General features: G+C 44.7%; 3 protein-coding genes across 34 annotated transcripts in view; 2 read left to right on the top strand and 1 right to left on the bottom strand.

Moving 5' to 3' along the window:
* CCDC73 (coiled-coil domain containing 73) overlaps positions 1–17,978 on the bottom strand; it is a 95,220-nt gene extending 77,242 nt beyond the window's left edge. For 14 of the 30 annotated variants that reach the window (XM_048046682.2, XM_066997518.1, XM_066997517.1 and 11 more), the window contains exon 1: positions 537–1,211. In XM_048046682.2, coding sequence (XP_047902639.2) covers positions 537–1,211 — 675 coding nt within the window. The other 16 variants (XR_001205649.3, XR_010831713.1, XR_001205648.3 and 13 more) reach the window with 16 other exon arrangements.
* PRRG4 (proline rich and Gla domain 4) lies at positions 684–8,102 on the top strand. 2 transcript variants are annotated; one of them, XM_048046733.2, is made up of 6 exons: positions 684–801; positions 1,422–1,537; positions 4,533–4,696; positions 5,565–5,613; positions 5,995–6,130; positions 6,824–8,102. In XM_048046733.2, the coding sequence occupies exons 2-6, from the start codon at positions 1,432–1,434 to the stop codon at positions 7,050–7,052; spliced, it is 684 nt and encodes a 227-aa protein (XP_047902690.2). In that variant the 5' UTR covers positions 684–801; positions 1,422–1,431; the 3' UTR covers positions 7,053–8,102. The 2 variants fall into 2 exon arrangements, with proteins under 2 accessions (XP_047902690.2, XP_013033137.3); XM_013177683.3 differs by lacking the exon at positions 684–801 and adding an exon at positions 1,203–1,261.
* QSER1 (glutamine and serine rich 1) overlaps positions 17,679–20,159 on the top strand; it is a 45,157-nt gene continuing 42,676 nt past the window's right edge. Inside the window, exon 1 of one of the 2 annotated variants that reach the window (XM_066997513.1) lies at positions 17,679–17,939. In XM_066997513.1, coding sequence (XP_066853614.1) covers positions 17,824–17,939 — 116 coding nt within the window. In that variant the 5' untranslated portion in view covers positions 17,679–17,823. The remainder of the gene's footprint in view (positions 17,940–20,159) is intronic. The other variant, XM_066997515.1, reaches the window with a different exon arrangement.

The raw sequence follows: 20,159 nt of genomic DNA, 5'->3' as shown, positions 1-20,159 counted from the left end.
CGGGCCGGGAAGGAGGGCGGAGGAGGGCCCTGGGAGCGGGTGTGTGCTGCCTGCCTCTCGCAAGCCATGGAGAGCCCATCACGGAGCAACCCAACACGGAGCAACGCGTCCGCTTCGCAGGCGGGAAGGAGTTACCTTCATGAGTGTGAGGGGAAAAAAAAGGGGGCTGAGGGGGCAAGTGGAAAATTTAAGCTGGCTCTTTTTCCCTACCTGGTCAGAAAGACCTAATTAAGATAAAAATGCTGTAGCCTGCTGTTCAAGAAGCTGCTGCGTGTGGCTGAGCAACAAGTTTTGGGGTGCGCTGCCACCCGGGCACCCTTCTCGCCTCACAGCTTGCTCTAAGCTGGTACCCCGCTGTTAAAGCGGGTTTTTTCTCGGGGCAGTGAGGAGCCAAACACGGTTTTCAGCATTTTCATCAACCCAGCAGGGAGAACTTCTCCCCAACCCTGGTTTCAACAGTAAAAAGCGTTCAAAGTGACGACGGGATTTCTCTGGGTCAATCGCTAACCAGGAGCGGCGGACGGAGTTACTCGTACCTTGTCCTCACGGGGGGTCAGGTCAGCCGAGGGGACGGCCAGAGCCCCCGAAGCGGAGCCCCCCCAGCCGGGCACAGCGGGGCACGGCCGCCCCGCGCCCCTTCCCTCAGGGCGTTCCCTTCCCGCCCCGGGCCCGGGCCCCGCAGGGCGGCGGCTCAGGTGCGGCCCTGCCCCTCGGCCGCGCCCTTTCCAGGAAGCGATCGCTGCGGGGCGGCGAGGCGGCGGCTCCGGCAGACGCCGTCCCCCCGGAGCCTCGGCAGGGCAGGTAGGGGAGCGCCCCCGGGGCCGGGCAGCCGTTGGGGTGGGGGGCCGCGGGCCGGCCGGTCCCTGGGGTGCCGCCGCGGGCGTCCCGCGGAAGAGCTGGGGCTGAGCGCGGGCTGCCGGGCGGGGGCTCGGCTGCGGCGGTCGCCTCAGGCAGGGGAGCGCGGGCTGCCGGACCCTGAGGGGGGGGCAGAGGCTTTCTCCTGACAGACCGGGTCCTGTACGCGTGTTCACGCCGGGGGCCCGCCTTCTCTCTCGAAGCGACAGCCGGGGTCCTTTCGTGCGTCCCGGGGCGCTCCGTGAGAGGCCTCTCCCGTTAACGTGGCCGCCGAGCCCGTGTGACCGCCGCGGTGTGACCTCCTCCCCGGGAGGAGAGCGGGCATTGCGCTGCTGCGGCCAGAGGCCCGCTGACATGTGCGGATGTTATGCAAGGGAAACTTCAGAGACACGCAGGACCAGTTTGGGTCGGTATTTTTCTTCTGGGGAACCATTAGCCCAAATGGCGTGTAGGTACTTGCGTGAGGTGACTTCACTTGTAGGATTCATTCAAGGTTCATCACCGACACCTCAGAGGAGTGACTGCGCTGTCATTTTCCTGAAGTCACGTTAGTTTCTGTCTGACAGATCCCCCGCCATGTTTGTGGCCTTGGTACTGCTGTGCCAACTCTACCCGATGATGTTTGCGTTTCCCCACTGCGCAGAGAAATTAAATCACCTGAAGCACCCGGAATCGAAAGATGGTAACTTACTTTTAACGTGATTTTGGGCTTTCCAAAGTAAAACTGTATCTAGTTTTTCTCCTACTAATTTCTAAACTACTTTCTTCTAATGCATGCAAATGCTCTTCTGCTTCATAAACATATTGTATAGTTTTATTCTTAATTTTAGTATAGTTGAATCCCTTTTGCTGAAATGTGTGATAATTTGGGTATCAGTATTATACATGTATCAGATTCATTAGTAAGTGAAGCTTGGGACAACTGGGCTTTTTCTAGGTCTTTGCATTATTGTCATTGATATGAACAGAAAAATGTCAAAATTTCAAAAGTTTGAAATCTGTATTAAGACAGTATTGCTTTGATACTATCTGAGCACATAACATCATAGTTTTGTATATCTAGAATTCATTTATATTTTAAAGTGTTTATTTGCTTGGTGTTTGAGACATTTTTTTTCCTCAGTGCCAGATCCCTTACAACACCTTGAAATATAGTGCTGATATTGCTTTGGAAGGGGGGAGGTGGAAAGGAGGTAAAAACAAATTTAGTTTCCAAGAAGGACTCGATCACTGTGATGTTGAGCCATCACAGTTAAGTCCTGATGCTTAACATTTAAGCATCACGGCTTCACAAAGGAATTTTTAAGATAGCTGCCTGGTCTCCTCAGTGAATAAGGAGTGCAGAAACCTTAACACAGACTTGCAAAAGCCATCACGTTGCACAGGGAACTCCTTCAGGGCAGTAGGTTGATCAGAAAACATAGCTAGCAGAAGAATGCTGAATACAGGTTATTCATTAAAAACCATATTGCTCTGGGGCAAAACACAGAGCTGCCAGGCTGCCTCTACCCTCCAAGTTCACAGCATAGAACCCTCTTCTGGCAATAGACTTGGTTCTCTCGTTTTTTTTAAGACGAAGTTGGAAAGTGAGAGGCCCGTCTCTTTTATCCAATAATTTAACAACTAGAACAATTGCCAAGAATATGGGGTACCTGCCCTGGGAGGTTACCTCTTCAGCATTTTCTGAGCCTCTTTTACCACTAGAGTAACTTTATTCAGCACATTGCATGGATGCGTTTTTAATTAAATGTTAGGCACGCTAAAACGGGATTTACCATCTTGTTGAAATATGGCCCAGGAACTGTAGAACTGCATCCAGTTCCCTCATGTATAGCAGAGAATTCAAGTTCATGTGTTTCATTCTTCAAATACTATCTTAATCATGGGATCATGTGTAATTTGGAGGTGGAGACAGGTGCACTTTGACAGTGTCCTACAAAGTGACGAAAAGCACAGGTAAATGGATGAAGGCTCAGAGAGAAAAGGAGTTTGTATCACTGGGAATAAGGGGTCCTAGGTTCTACTCTATTCTCCAGGCAGCCTCATCATGCACTTCACATTCATTAAAATGCAGAAATTATCTAAGTTAATTCAGAAGTATAGCTAATAGCACTTGCACAGTAAGGTATGAAACACTACTGAACAAAACCAAAGATCCGTTTCAGAAGTATTAAGTTAGTCCTATGTGATTTGCAATCAATGAACCAAGATATTGATAATATTTATTTCCATGAAATTCTTTTCCCTTTCCACATTTTTTTTTTTGGGGGGGGGGGGGGGGGATGAAGTCCTTCTCTCTAGTTACTCTTAGATACAGCATATATATTTTAAGCTTAGATTTTCATGCAACTAATTTGAAATAACAGATTTGCCTTCCTGCTCGAGTGTGCACGTGCATATGATTCCTTCTATACATACTGTAATATTTCTTGAATACACCGTAATATCAAAGGCATAAACAACCAATATGCAAGTTATACTTCAGTTTTCTTAGTTTCCAGAGAGCAAAATATTTTGAGATACCATTGCAAGATCTAACAGTAACTATTAGGATAAAAATTCCAGAATGATATGATAATCTAGCCAAACAAGAACACAGAGCTAATTTGTAGCTGAATAACTTTATTCTGAATCTCATCTCCTTTTTTATCTGTCTGGCTTGGTATGTAACAATGCTGTTTCTGAATTACAGTTGCAAAAATAATCCTCTAGTCATCTTACCAAACCAAAGTCTGGATTTCTTAGAGTACAGATTAGGCTTTCACTGAAAGCCAAGCCAGAAAACTAGTTTTGTCATATAAAGATGATATTTCTTAAAAGAAACCATAGCAAGAACAGGCTAAAACTTGACTATGAAAAATGCCTGGTGAGAAAATGCATTCCTGTATTCCAAAGCCTTCTACAATTTCACTAACTCTTCTGGAATCTTACCTTACAACTTACTCCACAAGGCTTCATAGGGCTTGTAATAAGCACAAAAGAAGAAAAGAATTAAATTTCTTCAGAAATGCCTGCTGCCAGTAAAATTCCTATCATGGACTAATTTTAAACAAATAAGCATGGCAATATGCCAATCTTTACATAAAACTTGCTGCCACAGTTGTGAAAAGAGAACTGAATAGGACTCTGCAGCCGTGATTTAAAATCTAGTCTGTAAACAAACGTTGGAACTCACAGACACCTGAATATTGATAAATGTATTTTGAAGATTATTTTGAAAGAAGATGACTTTTTTTTTCCTTTCCCCTCCAGTAGGTCAGAATCTTGCTGGGTTTCGATCTGACTGGATTTCTGCTTTCTGTGACTATGCTTTGTACTCAAAGGCTCCAGTGAAAAGCTGATGCCCGCATCCCAGAAGGGATAATACTAAATCTTGAACTTCCAACTGCTGTCTTGAGAACCAAATTCTCTTGGCCATTATAAGAAATAGCTGAAATGCTTTATGAGAGGAAAATATGTCCATTTTATATTGCGTAATTGGAAAAGTTAGCAACAAAGACAACATATTAGGAGGAGAGCTTGATGTTTTTTTCTCCTGTATGTAGTTGAGAAGAAGAGAACTTCTACAAGAAGAAGTTGACTCAACATAGTCCCTTCAGGATATTAACCACTCTTTAAAGACACCATATGTAGCCTTCCTAACTTGTTTTAAATCACTTTTTTTTTTTTTATACTAGTGTTCACATCAGCAAAGGAGGCCAATTTATTCATTGGACGACATCTTCTGGAGAACAGATTTGATTTTGAAGCATTCACACCGGATAACCTGGAAAGAGAATGCTTTGAAGAGCTGTGCACCTATGAAGAAGCCAGAGAAGTATTTGAAGACCCGGATAAAACGGTAGTTATTCAAACAAATTGATATATACTGAAGGAGGTTATTGAATATACGATTACTGTATTTAAATACTATTTTTTACAGAAATTAAAACAAGATCGCTTATTTTATAGTAGTAGAGGCCCAAATTAGATATGATTATTGCACTTGATATGCAGTGAATGTGCTTGCATATGTACTGTTGCCTTAAAGACTTGAGATAAGGGCTCCAATTCTGCACAAACAATCAGAAATGAGACTTCAGAAGTACCACTTGTGGCTATACCTATATGCATTTCAGAATTTTAGCAACTTCTCAGCAGCCAGATTGAATGTGTTCCAAATGCTCTACGTATTAATTGGCTAATCTCATCCTTATTTAATGCCAAATAAGCGTTTTATAAGTGCAAGCTAGATCTACAGTTCAGCTATTGCTGAGTATTCCTGTAGCATTATCTTTTAAATTACTACCTATATGCACCTTGGAAAAAAAATATTATTTAGCCAAAACAAATGAGAAACTTTACAGCCCAGTAAAAGAACGTAATGGTTGTCTGAAGACTGGCTCTTGCTGCATGCAGCACTAATCTCTTCATGATCGCAGATGTGCTCTGCACTAACTTGCAGAAAGAGCAAGGAACACCTAACCTGAAGGTGGAAATGCAGTTCAATATTTCACCAACTGGCATTTTATTCTTTGTGAAATTGTAATTTTTATGCAAATTTGAATGTATGACATAAATATGATGGGATAAGCAAGTACAAATCCCTCATCCAGAGTTGCTTCTGTTTATGCCATTGTTAAATTTTGCCTACAGTACCATATTTTTGAAAATGCTCAAGACTGCCAATTATGGATTTCTTATAAATCTCATCCTTTGTATTTTTATAGATGGATTTCTGGAAAGACTATTCAACTAAAGGCCCTAAAATAAAAACAGGTAAGTCATCTTTTTTATTCTTTTATTCTGTTCTCATATTGCAATGTCTTGTATTTGTCATAACAGTACCTCCTTAAAAATACACCAGTTAGCAGATCTACAATTTGATCAGGGTCACAAGTATGTGAAGAAGTATTTGGAAGGCACTGGAGGAGAGACATCTCAGAAGTTTCACATACAGAAAAGGGAACATCTACTCACCTCTGCTTTAAGCTGAATGTGAACTGTGTTGCACTGATATTATGGCTTCTCAGAGCACACCAGACATTTGTGGAAAGGAACACCTTTATAGCACAGCAAAATTGATATTTCGTAGTGTATACTGTAGAGTATGCAGATGGAAAAAACCCTATCTGAAAATAACCACTATTTTATTTTCAGGTGATGAAACACTACAAAAGATTAACGTTACAGGACTTCTCATCAGTCTAGTTGCTGCTGGAGTAATGTTAGTCATAATTGGACTGCTTATCTTCTACTGCTGCAAAAGTAGATGCAAATCAACGCAACCACCAGGGTAAGGAACTTCACTGCTGAGAGGGGGGAAAAAAAAAAAAAGTAAAAAATCTACCTTGGCCTCTTACAGTGGAATTTAAAAACCACCATTGGCTGGTCTAACTGCGTTTTCAGATAAGTCAATGGGAGCTCTAGTTCTCAGTTTCCTGGAAGCAAAGTTAGGTGAGGACTAGCAGTAAGTAGTTTCACTGAAGTTAATTAGTAACACAAAAACATAAAACAGCACTTCATAGCTGACAGAACTTCTGTTTTTGTGTTTGTGTGTCTTCTTGGGTCCAAAATACCCCTACTTAAAAACAGAATCAATTTAATAGGTTGGGGCCTGCACTGGAAAGTTTAAGTGTGTTCTATTTTGCTCTTAAAAGTAGAGTGTATGCACTTCATGGCATCTAATCTGCTTCAGATGTGGAATGAGGTAGGTTGGAGGAAATGCTTCTCTATCAATTCTCCAGCCCTGCTTCATTCTAAACTTCAAAAGAATACAAGAGGAGTCTGTTCTCTCTTCCCCACCCATTTCCCATTAGTGAACTATTCTTACCCTGTGGTTTGAGGAGTGTATTTGGATTCTGTTGTTTATGATCATTAAAGGCAAGGGTAGTTTTTTTTATTATTGTTTTACAACAAAGACTTCATATTCTTTCTTCCATTTATTAAAACGGAAGCTGCTACTTATAATGCTGTTAACTTTGTTTAGGTCCTTGGATTACGTAAGAAGTAGAAGACGTAATTCTACCAGCATCTTCAGAAGGCATGAAGAACTTTCTTTAAATCCACTTCCTCTCAGAACTGATGATTCAGGACTACCAACTTATGAGCAAGCAGTTACTTCAGATGGACAGCACGATGTACCACCACCTCCTTACCCAGGGCCCCCAAAAGGGGCACGGGTGTTTAAAAAGTCCATGTCACTCCCTGCCCCTTAGCTACAACCTTCCTTCTGGAGAGAGGGGGTATTACTGAAGCATAACATACTTTTTTAAAGTGCGCTACCTTGCATATTGCAAGACAGTTTACAAAAATGTGAAAGATCTTTAGCGTAACTAGGAGCAAGTGAAAATCCCATTTGGGAGAAGTGATCTGTTGCAAAGACTGCAGGACAATTCTTTGCATGAGGTTATTGCGCTAAGATGAGGGAATGTATCAGGATTAAGTCTTGTACTGTTACACTCTTCCACATGCACTTTGAGCCATCCCATCATACTATTGATGTTTCATTAATAGTTTCATCTTGTTTCTTTAGAAGGAACAGTATTTTAATTGGTTTCATAGACACTAACCATTTTTGTGACTTGATGCTTTCAATCACTAAGAAATCTACTTTATTGTTTGATGTATTCACTTTACTGCTGTGTAATTTTCTATTCATTCTAGTAATAGATTTGAGTATGAAAAATATTTCATGAGTTGATCAAATGTAAATATGTTACTGCTTCTGGAATACATCGGTTTGTTTTAGACACTGCTGGTTAACACTACTTAATTTTATGTATTTTTGTGATTTATTTTGGATGAAGAGGAACCGTTAATTGCATGACACATTACCTGCTCAGACAAAGTATACTTTAATCAAAAGGTTTTTTGATATTCCAACATGGTATTTAGTGTACTACCACTCTTTTTGGGGGGGATGCTAAGCAAATAGCTAGAGATTAGTCCCTTGTTAAAATTATGGTTAGGATACTTTGTCTGGAAAGTACACAGGTTCCATGGATAATGTTCCCCTTGCAGTCTAAGTATATAAATCGGGGAAGAAGAGACGTTTTGCCTGTGGAATAATATGCCAAACTACTCCAGGCTTTTCTCTAGATCTTCCCTGGGACACAAACATACTAGTTAAATGGGACTGACAGCAGCACTTTCAAGGAGAGGGATTTCACAGGGCTTGTAAAAGTTCGGATTCTGTACTGTTTTATGTAATGATGTATGCAGCCGGCAAGATCACAAATAAACTACAGAAATTGTACTGAAACCTACTTAATCACCTGAAGTTTGATTCTTCTGCTATTCCTAAAACTTATTTGCAAGTGATTCTATGCAATGCAAGCAAAAATCTTGACCTTCATATAATGAAAAAAAACAAAACAAACAAACCTAGGATGAGTAACTTTATTGCTAAAAGAACTTATAGCATGGACGTTAAACTGCACCTTTTATACACTTCTATAGAGTATAACACTTCAAAATTAGTCAATGAATCTGCAGTTTAGACCCTGAGGGTATTCAAAATATGCAGCGACTGACATTCAAATAGTGGTTACATGTAACACTTTACAAAACACATCCTGTACATCATAAATATGGAGCAAAGTTTAAAATTAAATTAAACATAACAGACTTACCTCATCTTAGATAGGGAAAAATTTCCCAAGCAGTCAATGGGATTGTTTGTTTGTTTGTTTTGCTTTTACTTTCATAGATGGGCTACTATGTCCGAACGCTTACCTTGTATCTTGTTTTGTTTTATAAGTTCTTACTCATCGGGGTAGCACAGGAAAAATAAACAAGAGGTAGACCATGATGTCTTGTGAATTAAGAAGTATTGACACACTTCCATATTTTACACACCATTTCCTTTGAAAATGTAGTTACTATTAGAACATAGAAAACAGCAAACAGAACTCTCCTTAGGTGGGTGGAGGAGGTAGTTTTAGAGGAGCTTTTAGAGGAGCAAAACAGGAGCAAGTTTAATCCAGCTTGTGTACAGATGTAAATCATCAGGGTTGACCTTCATGACTTTCTTTTCAAGGGCTGGCAGGAAAGACAGTGGATTTTAAGTAAATTAACAGACATCTACTGTGACAGATAAAACCAGAAGTGTCTAAATGAAACACTGAGAAACGTTATGCAGTGCTTTAATTCTGTTTCTCGCAGAAGAGGTTTAAACATGTCACAGTCCTTAAATGGTGTTGGCTATCACCTTGGACCATTTTCAAAACTTACTTCGTGTTGTCCTTTTGGCATCATAATAGTTTACAGCATGCAACCTTTTAGAAATCTGAATAGATTATTAGTTAGAGCAAATAACTGACAGTCAGAAAAGCAGTCTTCAACTCTGTCAACTGAAAAATAAGTCACCTAACCTGTTTTTTGCTTCAGTGACACAAGAAAGCGTACTACTTCATTTCTCAAATCCTCTGACGAATAGTATTATAAGCATTACGTGTGTGCGTGTGTGTGTGTAAAAAACTGGAGGAGCAAAAACAAAGGACCACATGGAAGCGTACTTCCTCTGCAGTTTAGGAAAATGTAAGTCTTGAAGCATTTGATTTTGGTCCTATAGAAGTCTATGGCAAGGTTTTTATTGACTTCAACTGCACTGGGATTGGAGCCAAAAATGAAATAACTGATTACTTCAGGTAGTAAAAAAATATAATGTAATACATTATTTACCACAATGCTGCTCCCAAACCTAATTTATAGGTTATTCTATTGTCTTAATGATGTCTACTTACATAAGCCAGGTTTTTTGAGTCTGATCTGCCCTCAAAAAGTGCATTTGGAAAGCACAGGAAGATCCTTCATCTTTTTCTACATTACTAGCTCTGAATAAGCTGCATTAACTATCCATAGGAGGTCATTATCAATTCTTTTTGATTACTTTGATCAACACTACAGGTTCCTTTACAGCCATTTTTTTCCTTCTGTAAGAAAAAAAAGGCAACCTTTCTACTTACAGTCTCATCTTGCATCAAAAGTTTTATTGCTGCTATCCTCACTTGTTCCATGTGGTGAAGAACAGGAAGGAAACACCGGGTTTGAAACTCATCTATGAACACTTTAAGCTTGCTCTTTCTACACTGTAAATGTCTTTTAATTTATTCTTGTCACATAGAAACTTACCACTATACAGTTTTCACAGTCAAGAACTTTCACATTTTCCTCTCAAAAATGTTAAGCACGCCTTCCCCAATATGCTGTTCGTTATTCAGCAGTAACTTCTGACTGTTTCTAGTCATTCTTGACCTGTGTAAATGGTTTATGTGACTTCACTGTATTTCAACCTTCCTTCTACCCATCTAACACGGCCTTTTGAATGCAGCTGTCACTAGTTACGTTTTTATTGCAACTTTGATGTTAAGTGCTGGCATTTTGGTGGGAGAGAAGCAGCGACATTTAAAACTCTGCTAGTCTATTATCTTGCAAAACAATTTCCAATAAACATTTGCACAGGCTAATCATAGCAAAAACCAAACAAAAAACCCAAAGCCTAATTCAGCCTAAGCTGTTTTTTTTTGTTTGCTTGTTTTTTACTAAAGAGAAAAAACGGATAAAACCCTTTAGAATTTCTTTTTGTGAAGCTGTTGACAGCAAGCATACTTCTTTATGGCATATAGCAACTATCAAAGGGGATGAAGCTTTTTTTTTTTTTAACATTGCTAATTTCTGCTCTGGACAAAAGCTTCCTACTTCACTGTTCTAGTTCACTTACGCATCTGATGTATATAAATATGAAGTAAGGTTCTTAACTGTGAACAGCAGTCACTGGACACGAAGTCCTCAAGACAAACAAGCCAACTGAACAAGCTGGTGTACCCTTCCATCTTCCTTGGCTTTCCCCAGACCTTTGGCGGGAAGCTTTAACACACTGATGCGGCAGAAAAATACCCATCTTCTAAGGGTTAGTTAACTGAGCAAGATCATGACAGAGCACCAGAACAGGTGTGCAAAAGCAAAGCAGGAAGCAGAACTTCCTTGTTTTGGTAATGGTGACTTCAGCCTGAAGGGATGATACACATTGCGCAGCGGGAATAAACTTGCGCAGAGAGGCAGGGAAGACAGATGAGGGCAGCTAGGTACAGCTGATAACGTAGCACAACCAGTTCAGACAGAGTGAGTAGGGTCAGTCTTATCTCCCTGCACAGAACCCCGCTACTACCACACAAGATGAGCTGAACTAGCTGGTTAAAACTCCTCACAGAACAGTAGTTTCCTGTATTTGAAGATCCAATGAATCTTTTAATCGGTCCTCTAAACTGAGACTTGGAAAACAGCTGATGGGGCTTAGGTGCTTCATTCTGATTAAGCCAAAGACCTGAAAGTATCAGAAAAATACTTCAGTCTTGAAATTGGTACATTTCAACACAAGTTTTGAAAAGGCCTTAGAACAGGTTTATGAAGTCCTGGTGCAGTACTTGCTTCATGTAGGAAATGGGAAATACTTGAGATCGTTCAAGTTGTTTAAGCAGTTTCAGTTAAATTACCTAAATATCAATAACTACTAAACAAGTATTGAATATTACATGTCCTGTATTTAATGTTAAATACCCAGCTTGGATGCAATACAAAGGATAATATCCAGTAAGAGTTAAAATAAAATACTCCTTGTTAAACCATGAGCTTATTTGAGAACAAAAGCTTTAAGTTCTCTTTTTTCCTACATTATCATTGCAGATTTCTGCCACTTGCCTTACACCAGTGCTGGTGCTTACTAGATCCCTTCATAAATCAGTTGAATGTGCTCATCCAGCAAAATGTAGACAGCTTTCTGGTGAGCAGGTGAGTTGAATCAACTCAAGTGCGAGTGGTGGTGCCTTAGAAGGTGTGGAACCACACGATCAGGAGGAGGGTTGCGAAGGTGAAGGAAACAGGGCCTTCCCCCTCTTTGGTACAGTGTGCTTTCTGTCAGCTCACTCATCTCTTGTAGCATCAGAAGTGCCATGATTTAGTAGATCAACATTTGTTCTGCTCCTGAAGACTGAGATTCATTTGTCTGTAATTACGCCCAAGCTTTTTATCAAATAAAGGCACTGAGCTTATGTAAAGAAATGCAAAGAAAGAGCACTTGCCCTGAGGCTCCAAGATAAAGCATGTTCTTTGAAAGGCAGCACTTCCTTCCCTATTTACACCTTTCTTAGCATCTAGCTTGATGTTTAAAGAGGCCGACTGCCAAATTAAATGCAAAATCTTATCTGTTAAGCAATTGCAATTTTCGGCTTTGGTCAGAACCACAATCACAACCAAAAAAAACCACCCAACAACCAGTCAGTGATTAATAATAGGCCTGACCAAGGCTTGTGTTATTAGTGCATAACACCTGCTTACTCAGTGCTGCTTATGGAAGATAACCACAGCCTGGCAGCATCTTTACTTACACATAGCCCACACAAAGGTGCTACATCCACGTTCTGTAAGTGAATTCCTACTGTTTGTTCAGCACGGAAGAAAGAAGCTGAGAAATTTTATTCTGCACTCTTTTTAAAATTTGTTAGATAATCAGTCCCAGCTCCTCTTTGTCCTGCGCTTTTAAAAACTTCATCTGATCACATACACTCAAATTATTTGAATATTTCTATCTCTGAAACATTAATTTTCAAAAAAAAAAAAAGTCTGCAAGTCTCTGAAGCACTGTTTTCAATCGATTTTGAAGATTCCTTCTCCCTCCATAAGGCCAACTGCTAAGCACTTCTAGAGCTTTTGTTGACAAATAGAAGAAGCATTAGCCACTGAAAGCTAAGCACCACGATGTCCGTGTACATTAGCAAACTATTCACGATGCTGTGCTAGTTCCAAAATAAAGTACTATTATGAACCGAAATACGATCCTTTTGTCCACTTTCACCCGCCGAGCTGTAAGCTCTGTCTTGCAGAGTTAGCCGCACGCTGTGCTGTTAACTACTTTCTCCAAAGAACACCAGCTGAAGCTGCTGGTCAGCACGTCCATCTGACTCTACCTCTTTCCCATGATTTTCAGCCCATCAAAAATTGCCCTGAAGCATACCAAGCATTTTGCTGCAAAAAACAACTGTTTAACTGGAAGGTTCTTAATGCAAGAAATTAAAAATTTCTTTATCTTACACTTAAACACGAGGGAAGAGCCTGGGTAAGACCAAAACCAAGCCTGATCTGTTATGGAAAGACAAAGGACAGAAGCAGTGCCTTTTATGGAAGAAGAGAGCATCTGGGGACAGAGAGACACTGGAAAAGCCTTGTAAAGCTAGGTTTGATGTACCTGCAGTGAAAAAGGATGCCAAAAGCACAGGCAGCAACTGCAGGCCCTAGGAAGAATCACCCCATTCAGTAACACCTGCTGCCTCACACACAAGGTCCCTCAGTGGTGCTGTCCTGGCATCTAACATCTGCAGCACTGTTAAAGCTGTGACAGACCACGCAGCCTGGCCAGGCCTGTACATGTGCAACACGCAAAATACTCCATCACACTCAACAGAAACACTGGCTGATGTTTTTCCATCACCGTGTGCAGTAATAGCACACTAAGAAACAAGTAAGTTAATAAATAAATCAGTTACAAGTCAGTAACAATGCCAAGCATGACCTGGAGCCTTATTCTGTCCCTGGACTGGTGTCTGATGTATTGGTTTTAATTATGACCAAATCATATTTTATGACTAATTATGATCAAATAACATGACAAATTGTGACCCAAACTGCCAACCACCCGTTAGCTTGATCCCACATTTCATTTGGCAGATGGTCACTTTAAACATAAAACGAAGCCTTAAAAAGTGATAGTGCCTTTAAGCACGGAGGAACATGATTTAATTTATAACGTTTATAATTAGAAAAAGGAAAGAAAGAAAGGATGTTTCATAGAGGGGCTGCTATATTAGCTAACAGAGTTCTGCAAGAGCTGGCTGGATTCTGGCCAAGCCAGAGTATGAGCAGAGAAACCCGTTACTGCCTGTGGAGGTAGTGCCTCAAGCACTCCTAGAGATTTCTGCACTGAATACGCCACAAGCTACCTCAACATCTCATCATCAAACGCAAGTTTCCTGCTTTTGCTTGTCGTCTCCTTCCTTTCCCACCTGCTTCTGGCTGCAAACTACTACTCTTTGCCCTGAACCAGCACTCGTTTGATGCAAAACAAGCTGACTCAGCTAAGTGGAATTAACATGAAAATGTCCTGGCAAAAAAAAAAAAAAAAGTAAATGTTCTTTTGCCAGAGGAGTGAATTTACTGCTCACCTTGTGGCCAGAGTGCCTCACTGGGAGCAGGAGGGTGGAGCAGGGAAGGAGGAAGGGAAGGGAAGGCCTTCGCCTTTGGGTGTCAGCAAGCACCTAAGGCATCCCATCCCTGCTGGGACACCATACTTGCAGGCAGCAGCACATGCTTCAGCTTTGAAGATCACTCCTTGGACATTAGGGAGACAATCCCCACTAAAGTATCACCTTAAGTACCTAAATCTGTGGCTACATGGCTCATAATCATCAAATGACAATTTGGGCTCTGTAAAGGATTTATGTTATTCTTCCAAGTGGGGGCTATTTGTTTAGGGAGAGGAATGAGCAACAGAAATCCAGTGCTGCTCCAGGCTGGTATGATGCACAGATTGTGTTACAGGGCTGTAATTTAAGATTTTACTTATATATATATATATAAAAAAAAAGCATTAGCTTGTTTTTCAGAAAATACAATTATTAAGTTAAATTTTCGATTTGAGAGATAAGCACATGTACTATCAACACTAGCTACAAGCACTCAACATTTATGAACTACAGTCCTGGATGTGGTAAAGCCCACTGAACGTCAGTCCCTAAACAGCAAGTAGTAGCTGCTTTTGAAACTGAAGCGTTCCTTTCAAATGCAAGAATCAAAATATTTCCAAGCAACATTTAGAATCGTGAACATGTCTAGTATGACTTTTAAATACACGCCTTAATATATACACTTCAGTCCACTCATTAAAATAACATACGTAACTAACAGGATTTGTCAAGTATTTTTTCGGCACTGAGAGACCTTTCAGAAAAGCTGTGCATGTGGCACAGACACGAAGACAATGTAAAAGCACTTATTCTAAACAGACCCTTTTGTTGTCGCAGAGAACAACATTACTAAATACTTTTTTTGATACAAAAAGATAAAACGGGCAAACTTCAATGCAACTTTCCAAGACAGAGGATGGCAACAAGCAGCAGGGATCAGTTTGATGAGAAAACCGCAGAAATCTCACAAGCTAGTCTCAGGAGAAGTAAATTTTCTCTCAGACACAGGAAATGCAAACTGCTGGATAAACTGACTTTACCTTGTGGTTACAAACATTAGTGGTGGTGTTCTCAGTCTACTCCACCTCCATAAGAACTATGTAAAAGAAACTAAATTTAAGAACAGCTATCACAACTTCTGCATATCTTTTCTCCTGACAGTAAATCTCAATGGATGTTCGTGTGGAATTTCTTATGCAAAGAGATCTTATTGTCACATATCAGTATTAACATCTACACCTTCTCTTTAGAGAAATAACCTGTAATGAAAACACACAACATTACAGTATACTTTAAGGTTTGTGTTGTCGTTAATTGAGAACAATACTGAATATAACACCGGTAGTTTTACAATTTATTAGCAGATTGTTGCAAATTGTGGCAAGAAACTTGTACAATAGCTCCACACTAACACACTGCAACCAACCACTACAGCTAGGTGGCAAAGCGATTGCGCTCCACCTACGTACAGGTATCAGTCTTTCCTCAGGGGCATTTGAAGCAAACAATGAACTTCAAGTGGAAGTGGTATTCTAATGGAGATGGGCGGACATCCTGCAGAGAAATCTAAGAAAAAAACGGTAGGTCCTTCCGCCAAGGGCAAGGCTACTTTCAGTGCATCAGCAGCACAAGTTCTTCAGCATTAGCATAAAACTGGAGACATTTTCTATCATCAGGCCTCGTTCATATGTAAAACAGCGACCCTTGTATTTCCCAGGGAAAGGCCTCCACACCCCACCACGCACACTCTTCTCCTGCTGCAAGCGATACAGGTGCTAACTTATGCAAACACAAGGGAAACTCACTCTGCTGGTTTCTGTCTTTGGCTGGCTTCTTTTCTTCTCTCCCCTCCCTCTGCCCTGGCCTCTCAGTGACTTTGCTCAGTCTCTCAGGTGCGGATTGCTCTTGCACTCCCTTTTCCTTCCCACTCCAAGGACAGATTTCTTCCCATTGTTGGCCTTGCTTGAAGCTGGGCATGACAAGAACAGAGCCTCAGCTTTTCCTCTTAAAATCCCTTACCTTTTCACTTTGTCATTTAACATTGATTGCTCCCTTTTTCATTCAAGTGTTGATGTATTAATTTATATTGTGCTTTTTAGGGGGGGGAGGGCATCTAATTTGATTAGCTGTAGGCAAAAGTTTCTAACGTCAGTGCTTCACTGCAAAATTCATTTTACCCTGTGGTTTGACATTGCCTGGAGTACTACAAACTGAATCTTCAAAAGACTTACTTAATCATTAGCATACGCTTTCCTCTTCAGAGCAAGGTCGACGCCTTCGGGTGCTCTCTTCTTTCCTCTCCGCAGCTCGGAGTCCTCATCCTTGCTCCTGGGGCCCTGCTGCTCCTCCTGCCTGCCTCAGCCCCTGTACGCTCAGCCTGCGGGGAAGGCGGGATGCGGCCAGTCACCCACTGCCCCCAGCCCCACGCAGATGCTGCCCTCCTTTCCCACCCACGTCTGCGCAGTGGGCGCCCCCCTTTCCCTGCTTTATGCTTTCTCTTCTGACAGCCACGCAGCCAAAGACGTGGCTGTTTGCCACTTGTGGGCCCGGTGGCTTAAGACGCTGTATGTATTTACATGTCATTTCGGTCTACTCCTCTCGTCAGCATCCTGTCGTTCTGCTTCTGGCCAATTCAGACTCCAGGCCTGCGATGACTTGGCGACGGGGAGCACACAAGTGTTTTGAGAAGCCCTGATAAATACAAGAAAGAAGAGAATCAAGGATTTTAGCTTGTTCTCAAACAAACAAAATAATAATAATAATAATTATTAATAATAATAATGAAAGCTGCGGTTTTATATTATTTAACCCCTGTAAAGCGTTATCAACGCGACGACCAACCCCAAAGGCTGCAGGGCGGCACAGGCCGGCTGGAGGCAGCGAGCAAAGGCAGGGCTGCGGGCTGCCCCCGTCCCCCCGCGCTGACAGGACCGCGGCCGGCCCCCCGGCAGCAGCGGGGCGCCCCCCCGCGTTCCTCCCCGGCTCCCACCGCAGGCCGGCAGGAGCCCAGCGCCGCGTCCCCGCGCCCCCCTCGCCGCCCTCCATCTTGTCGGCGGCCCCGCGGCGGCGGCGGCGGCGCAGGCCCCGTCCGTCGGCGCTGCCCGGCGGTGCCGCCGCTTCGCTCGGCAGGAACAAGATGGCCCCGCCCCGGCCCCTCCAACAAAGCCCCAGCGCTCGGCTCGACGCGGCCCCGCCGCCGCCAAACCGGCCTCTCCCCCCGGCCCACCCCGCCCCGCCGCCAGGCCCGGCCGGGCAGCCCCCGCTCGCAGACCTCACCCCCTCCTCCTCCTCCTCCTCCTCCTCCTCTTCCTCCCCCTGGCGGCGGCTCCGCCGGCGGCCCCCCCGGCCGCTGCCTCCCTGCCCCCCGGCCGCGGCGCCGGGGCCCGCGATCCGCCGCGGGCCGTGGCGGGGGAGGTGCATCCTGGGAAGGAGCAGCCCGACATGGCTCTCCGCCTGGCCGCCTCGCAGCCCCCGCCGCCGCCCGCCGCCCCCCTCGGCCGCCCGCCCGCCGCCGCCCCCCGCAGCTGAGCGGGAGCGGAGCGGAGCGGAGGCAGGGCGGAGCGGGGCGGGGGGGCCGGGACGCGGCGGCCTGGCCCGCGGCGGGGAGGGGGCCGCGGCGCTGCCCGCCCCGCATGAGGCGGGGGGGGGCCGCTCCCACCCGCCCCGCTCGCTCCCCGCCGCCGCCGCCCTGCGCGCAGGGCCCCAGCGGAGCCCCCTCTCCGCCGCCGCCGCGGCCCCGCGCCCTGCCCCGATGATGGACAGGAACTACCCGCCGACCCCCAGCTTCGCCGACCCCCTGGCCCCGGCCGCCGCGCAGCCCGCCGCCGCCTGGGCCTACGAGCGGGGCGCCGGCAGCCTCAAGCCCAGGTGAGGAGGGGCCGCCGGGGGGCTGCGGCAGGAAAGGCCGGGGTCTGGGACGGGGCCTGCCGGCCGCGAGCGGGGCGGGCGGCCGAGGCCGGGCGGGCGGCAGCCCCGGGCCTCCGCGGCGGGCGGGCGGCCGGGGCCGGCTCCCCGCGGGCTGCCCGCTGCCTGCCGGGCTGCCCGCTGCCTGCGCGGGGCGCGCCGCCGCCGCTCTCCGCCCCGGAGGCTCGCGTTGTGCCGCGGCGCGGGTTCAAGAGTTCAGGCGGCGCTGCCCGGCCGGGAGCCCAGCGCCAGGCGGCGGCGGCAGGCGGCGGGGGAGCGCCCCGCGTGCGTCCCGGCAAGGCGCTGCCCGCCGAACAATGCGCTGCCCCCGGGCTGGCTGCCCCGCGTCCCGCGGCGCGGCGTGCCGAGCCTGCCGGCGCTCGGTCGCAGCCCCCCGGGCCCGCCGGGAAGTTCCGGGAGGCGCAGAAATCCGCGGCGCTGCCCGAGCGGCGGCCGCGCCGGGCACGAGGAGCGGCTGCCAGGGGTCGGGGGCGGCTCTGCTGTCGCCTGCCCCCTGGGTCGCTCTCGCGGCGAGCCGGCGGCGGTCCCGGGCTAGGCGTGCCCGGGGCTGGCTCCGCACCGGGTCCTGCGAGCGGTCAGGCGTGCGCTTTGATCTGTCTGATAAGCTTAATAGATTATCAGGGCAGAGGGGCTGTTGCAATGGTCTCGTCTGACCTCCTCATAACGCAGGCCGTAGCAGGGGGCTTTATTTATTTATTTTTTTTCAGTCTGTGTTTGAAACTGGAGCTCGGCTTTTAGAAAGCGCACGCAGCCAAAACCTTCCAGCGGGGCGGAATTCGGCTCGGTTCTTGGTGAAGTGCACGAGGGGGCTGCTCCGTAGCTTATTTCTTAGTCCCGCTCTGATGATAGCTACTTTTAGCTTCTAGCCACTGAATCTTGTTGAGGGTCTTATCGAAACACACGAATCCCATTATAAGTTGTGTTTTCCTAAGTGTCAGATCTTAGGAACTTTGATTAATTTGCTGTGCACTGTTCCCGTTATTAAGAAAAATACATAATCTTCTGAAGTTTGTTACCAGGCTTTTTTTTTTTTTACTTCAGTTTTCTCCTGGGTACCCTCCAATTTATTGTCATCCTTCTTGAATTGCAGACGGTGCATTTTAGAAACAATTAAGCCGATGTTAAGAAAGAAGATAATAGGCCCTCTGTGGAGCCCGAGGCTCCAGGTTCCCTGTTTGACAGAAGCGCAAGGAGGGTTGGTTTCTTGGCCGGAACCTTGCCCCATGAAGCCGCTTCATTCTCTTCAGAGTTGCCTGCATGGCAAAATAAGGTCTCCTGCTGTTCTTTTTCATCCTTCTTCCTAATCGTTGGACTACTTTTGGTCATGTTAATATGTTGGCTTCCTTGGAAGTCAGTGACACGTCCTTTTTGTATCACTCTTGCCAGTTTTCAGCATCTATGGAGGATCGTGTCAGCTGTTCCACGAAGAAGCTTTGTATTTTCCAGGTCAGTTAAGAATCTGTGGTGCACAGCAAGAGTGGATCCCTCCAGGGTCTTAGAAGAAAGACAAATGCTTGATGATTATTTTCTACATTCAAAAACAACCCAACACTGCTTTCAAAAATCTAACTGAAGTATTTTTAGTAGATGCTATATTAAAGCAAGATTAATTTTGTATTTGGGAAATTCCTTTATTGAAATTGTATGGGGAGCAGTCCTAAGACAGGTACCTTGCAGAAGCTAATTGGATTGCTGCCTTTACAAGTCAGCCTGTTAACCAGAAAAATCACACTGGTATTACTGAACCTGTTCTTCGTATAACAACATTTTTGCTGTGGGTTAGAAAGCAGTGTCAAGATGATCTCGCTTTCATTTCCTAAAAGTTTCGTCTCGAGGCTGTGTAGATGCTGTTAAATGATACGTTTTAAAGGTGTTGACTGAAACGTTTTAATTTTTCTTTTGTAACTGTAGCTATGGCAGGAAAAAAAAATCTATGGATCGTACGTAATACGTGCTTGAAGTTCTCCTGTACTGGGTTCTTATTTGGGCTTCACTTCATTTCAGTAAGAATTCAAATACTTTGTCTTCAGTAAGATTTAACAATTTGAACTGTGTTCAGTGCAGTGTTAAATAACAGTCTGAGCGTGCCGAGGTGATTCTGGTTCTCTTGCTGCTGATCACGTTTGTCTCAGTGTGGATGGAGGCAGCTGCTGGGGGATTGGG

The sequence above is a fragment of the Anser cygnoides genome, chromosome 5 (assembly GCF_040182565.1).
Source record: "Anser cygnoides isolate HZ-2024a breed goose chromosome 5, Taihu_goose_T2T_genome, whole genome shotgun sequence".
Lineage (NCBI taxonomy): Eukaryota > Metazoa > Chordata > Aves > Anseriformes > Anatidae > Anser > Anser cygnoides.
Note: the sequence above shows the minus strand (reverse complement) of the source record. Positions and strands in the feature narration are given on the sequence as shown.

Bases quoted from the DNA above. Each gene is read 5' to 3' on its own strand.
- PRRG4 (XM_013177683.3), top strand. From the start codon at position 1,218: ATGTTATGCAAGGGAAACTTCAGAGACACGCAGGACCAGTTTGG. The intron at 1,538-4,532 runs GTAACTTACTTT...TTTTTATACTAG, and splicing joins GCACCCGGAATCGAAAGATG to TGTTCACATCAGCAAAGGAG. The intron at 4,697-5,564 runs GTAGTTATTCAA...GTATTTTTATAG, and splicing joins TTGAAGACCCGGATAAAACG to ATGGATTTCTGGAAAGACTA.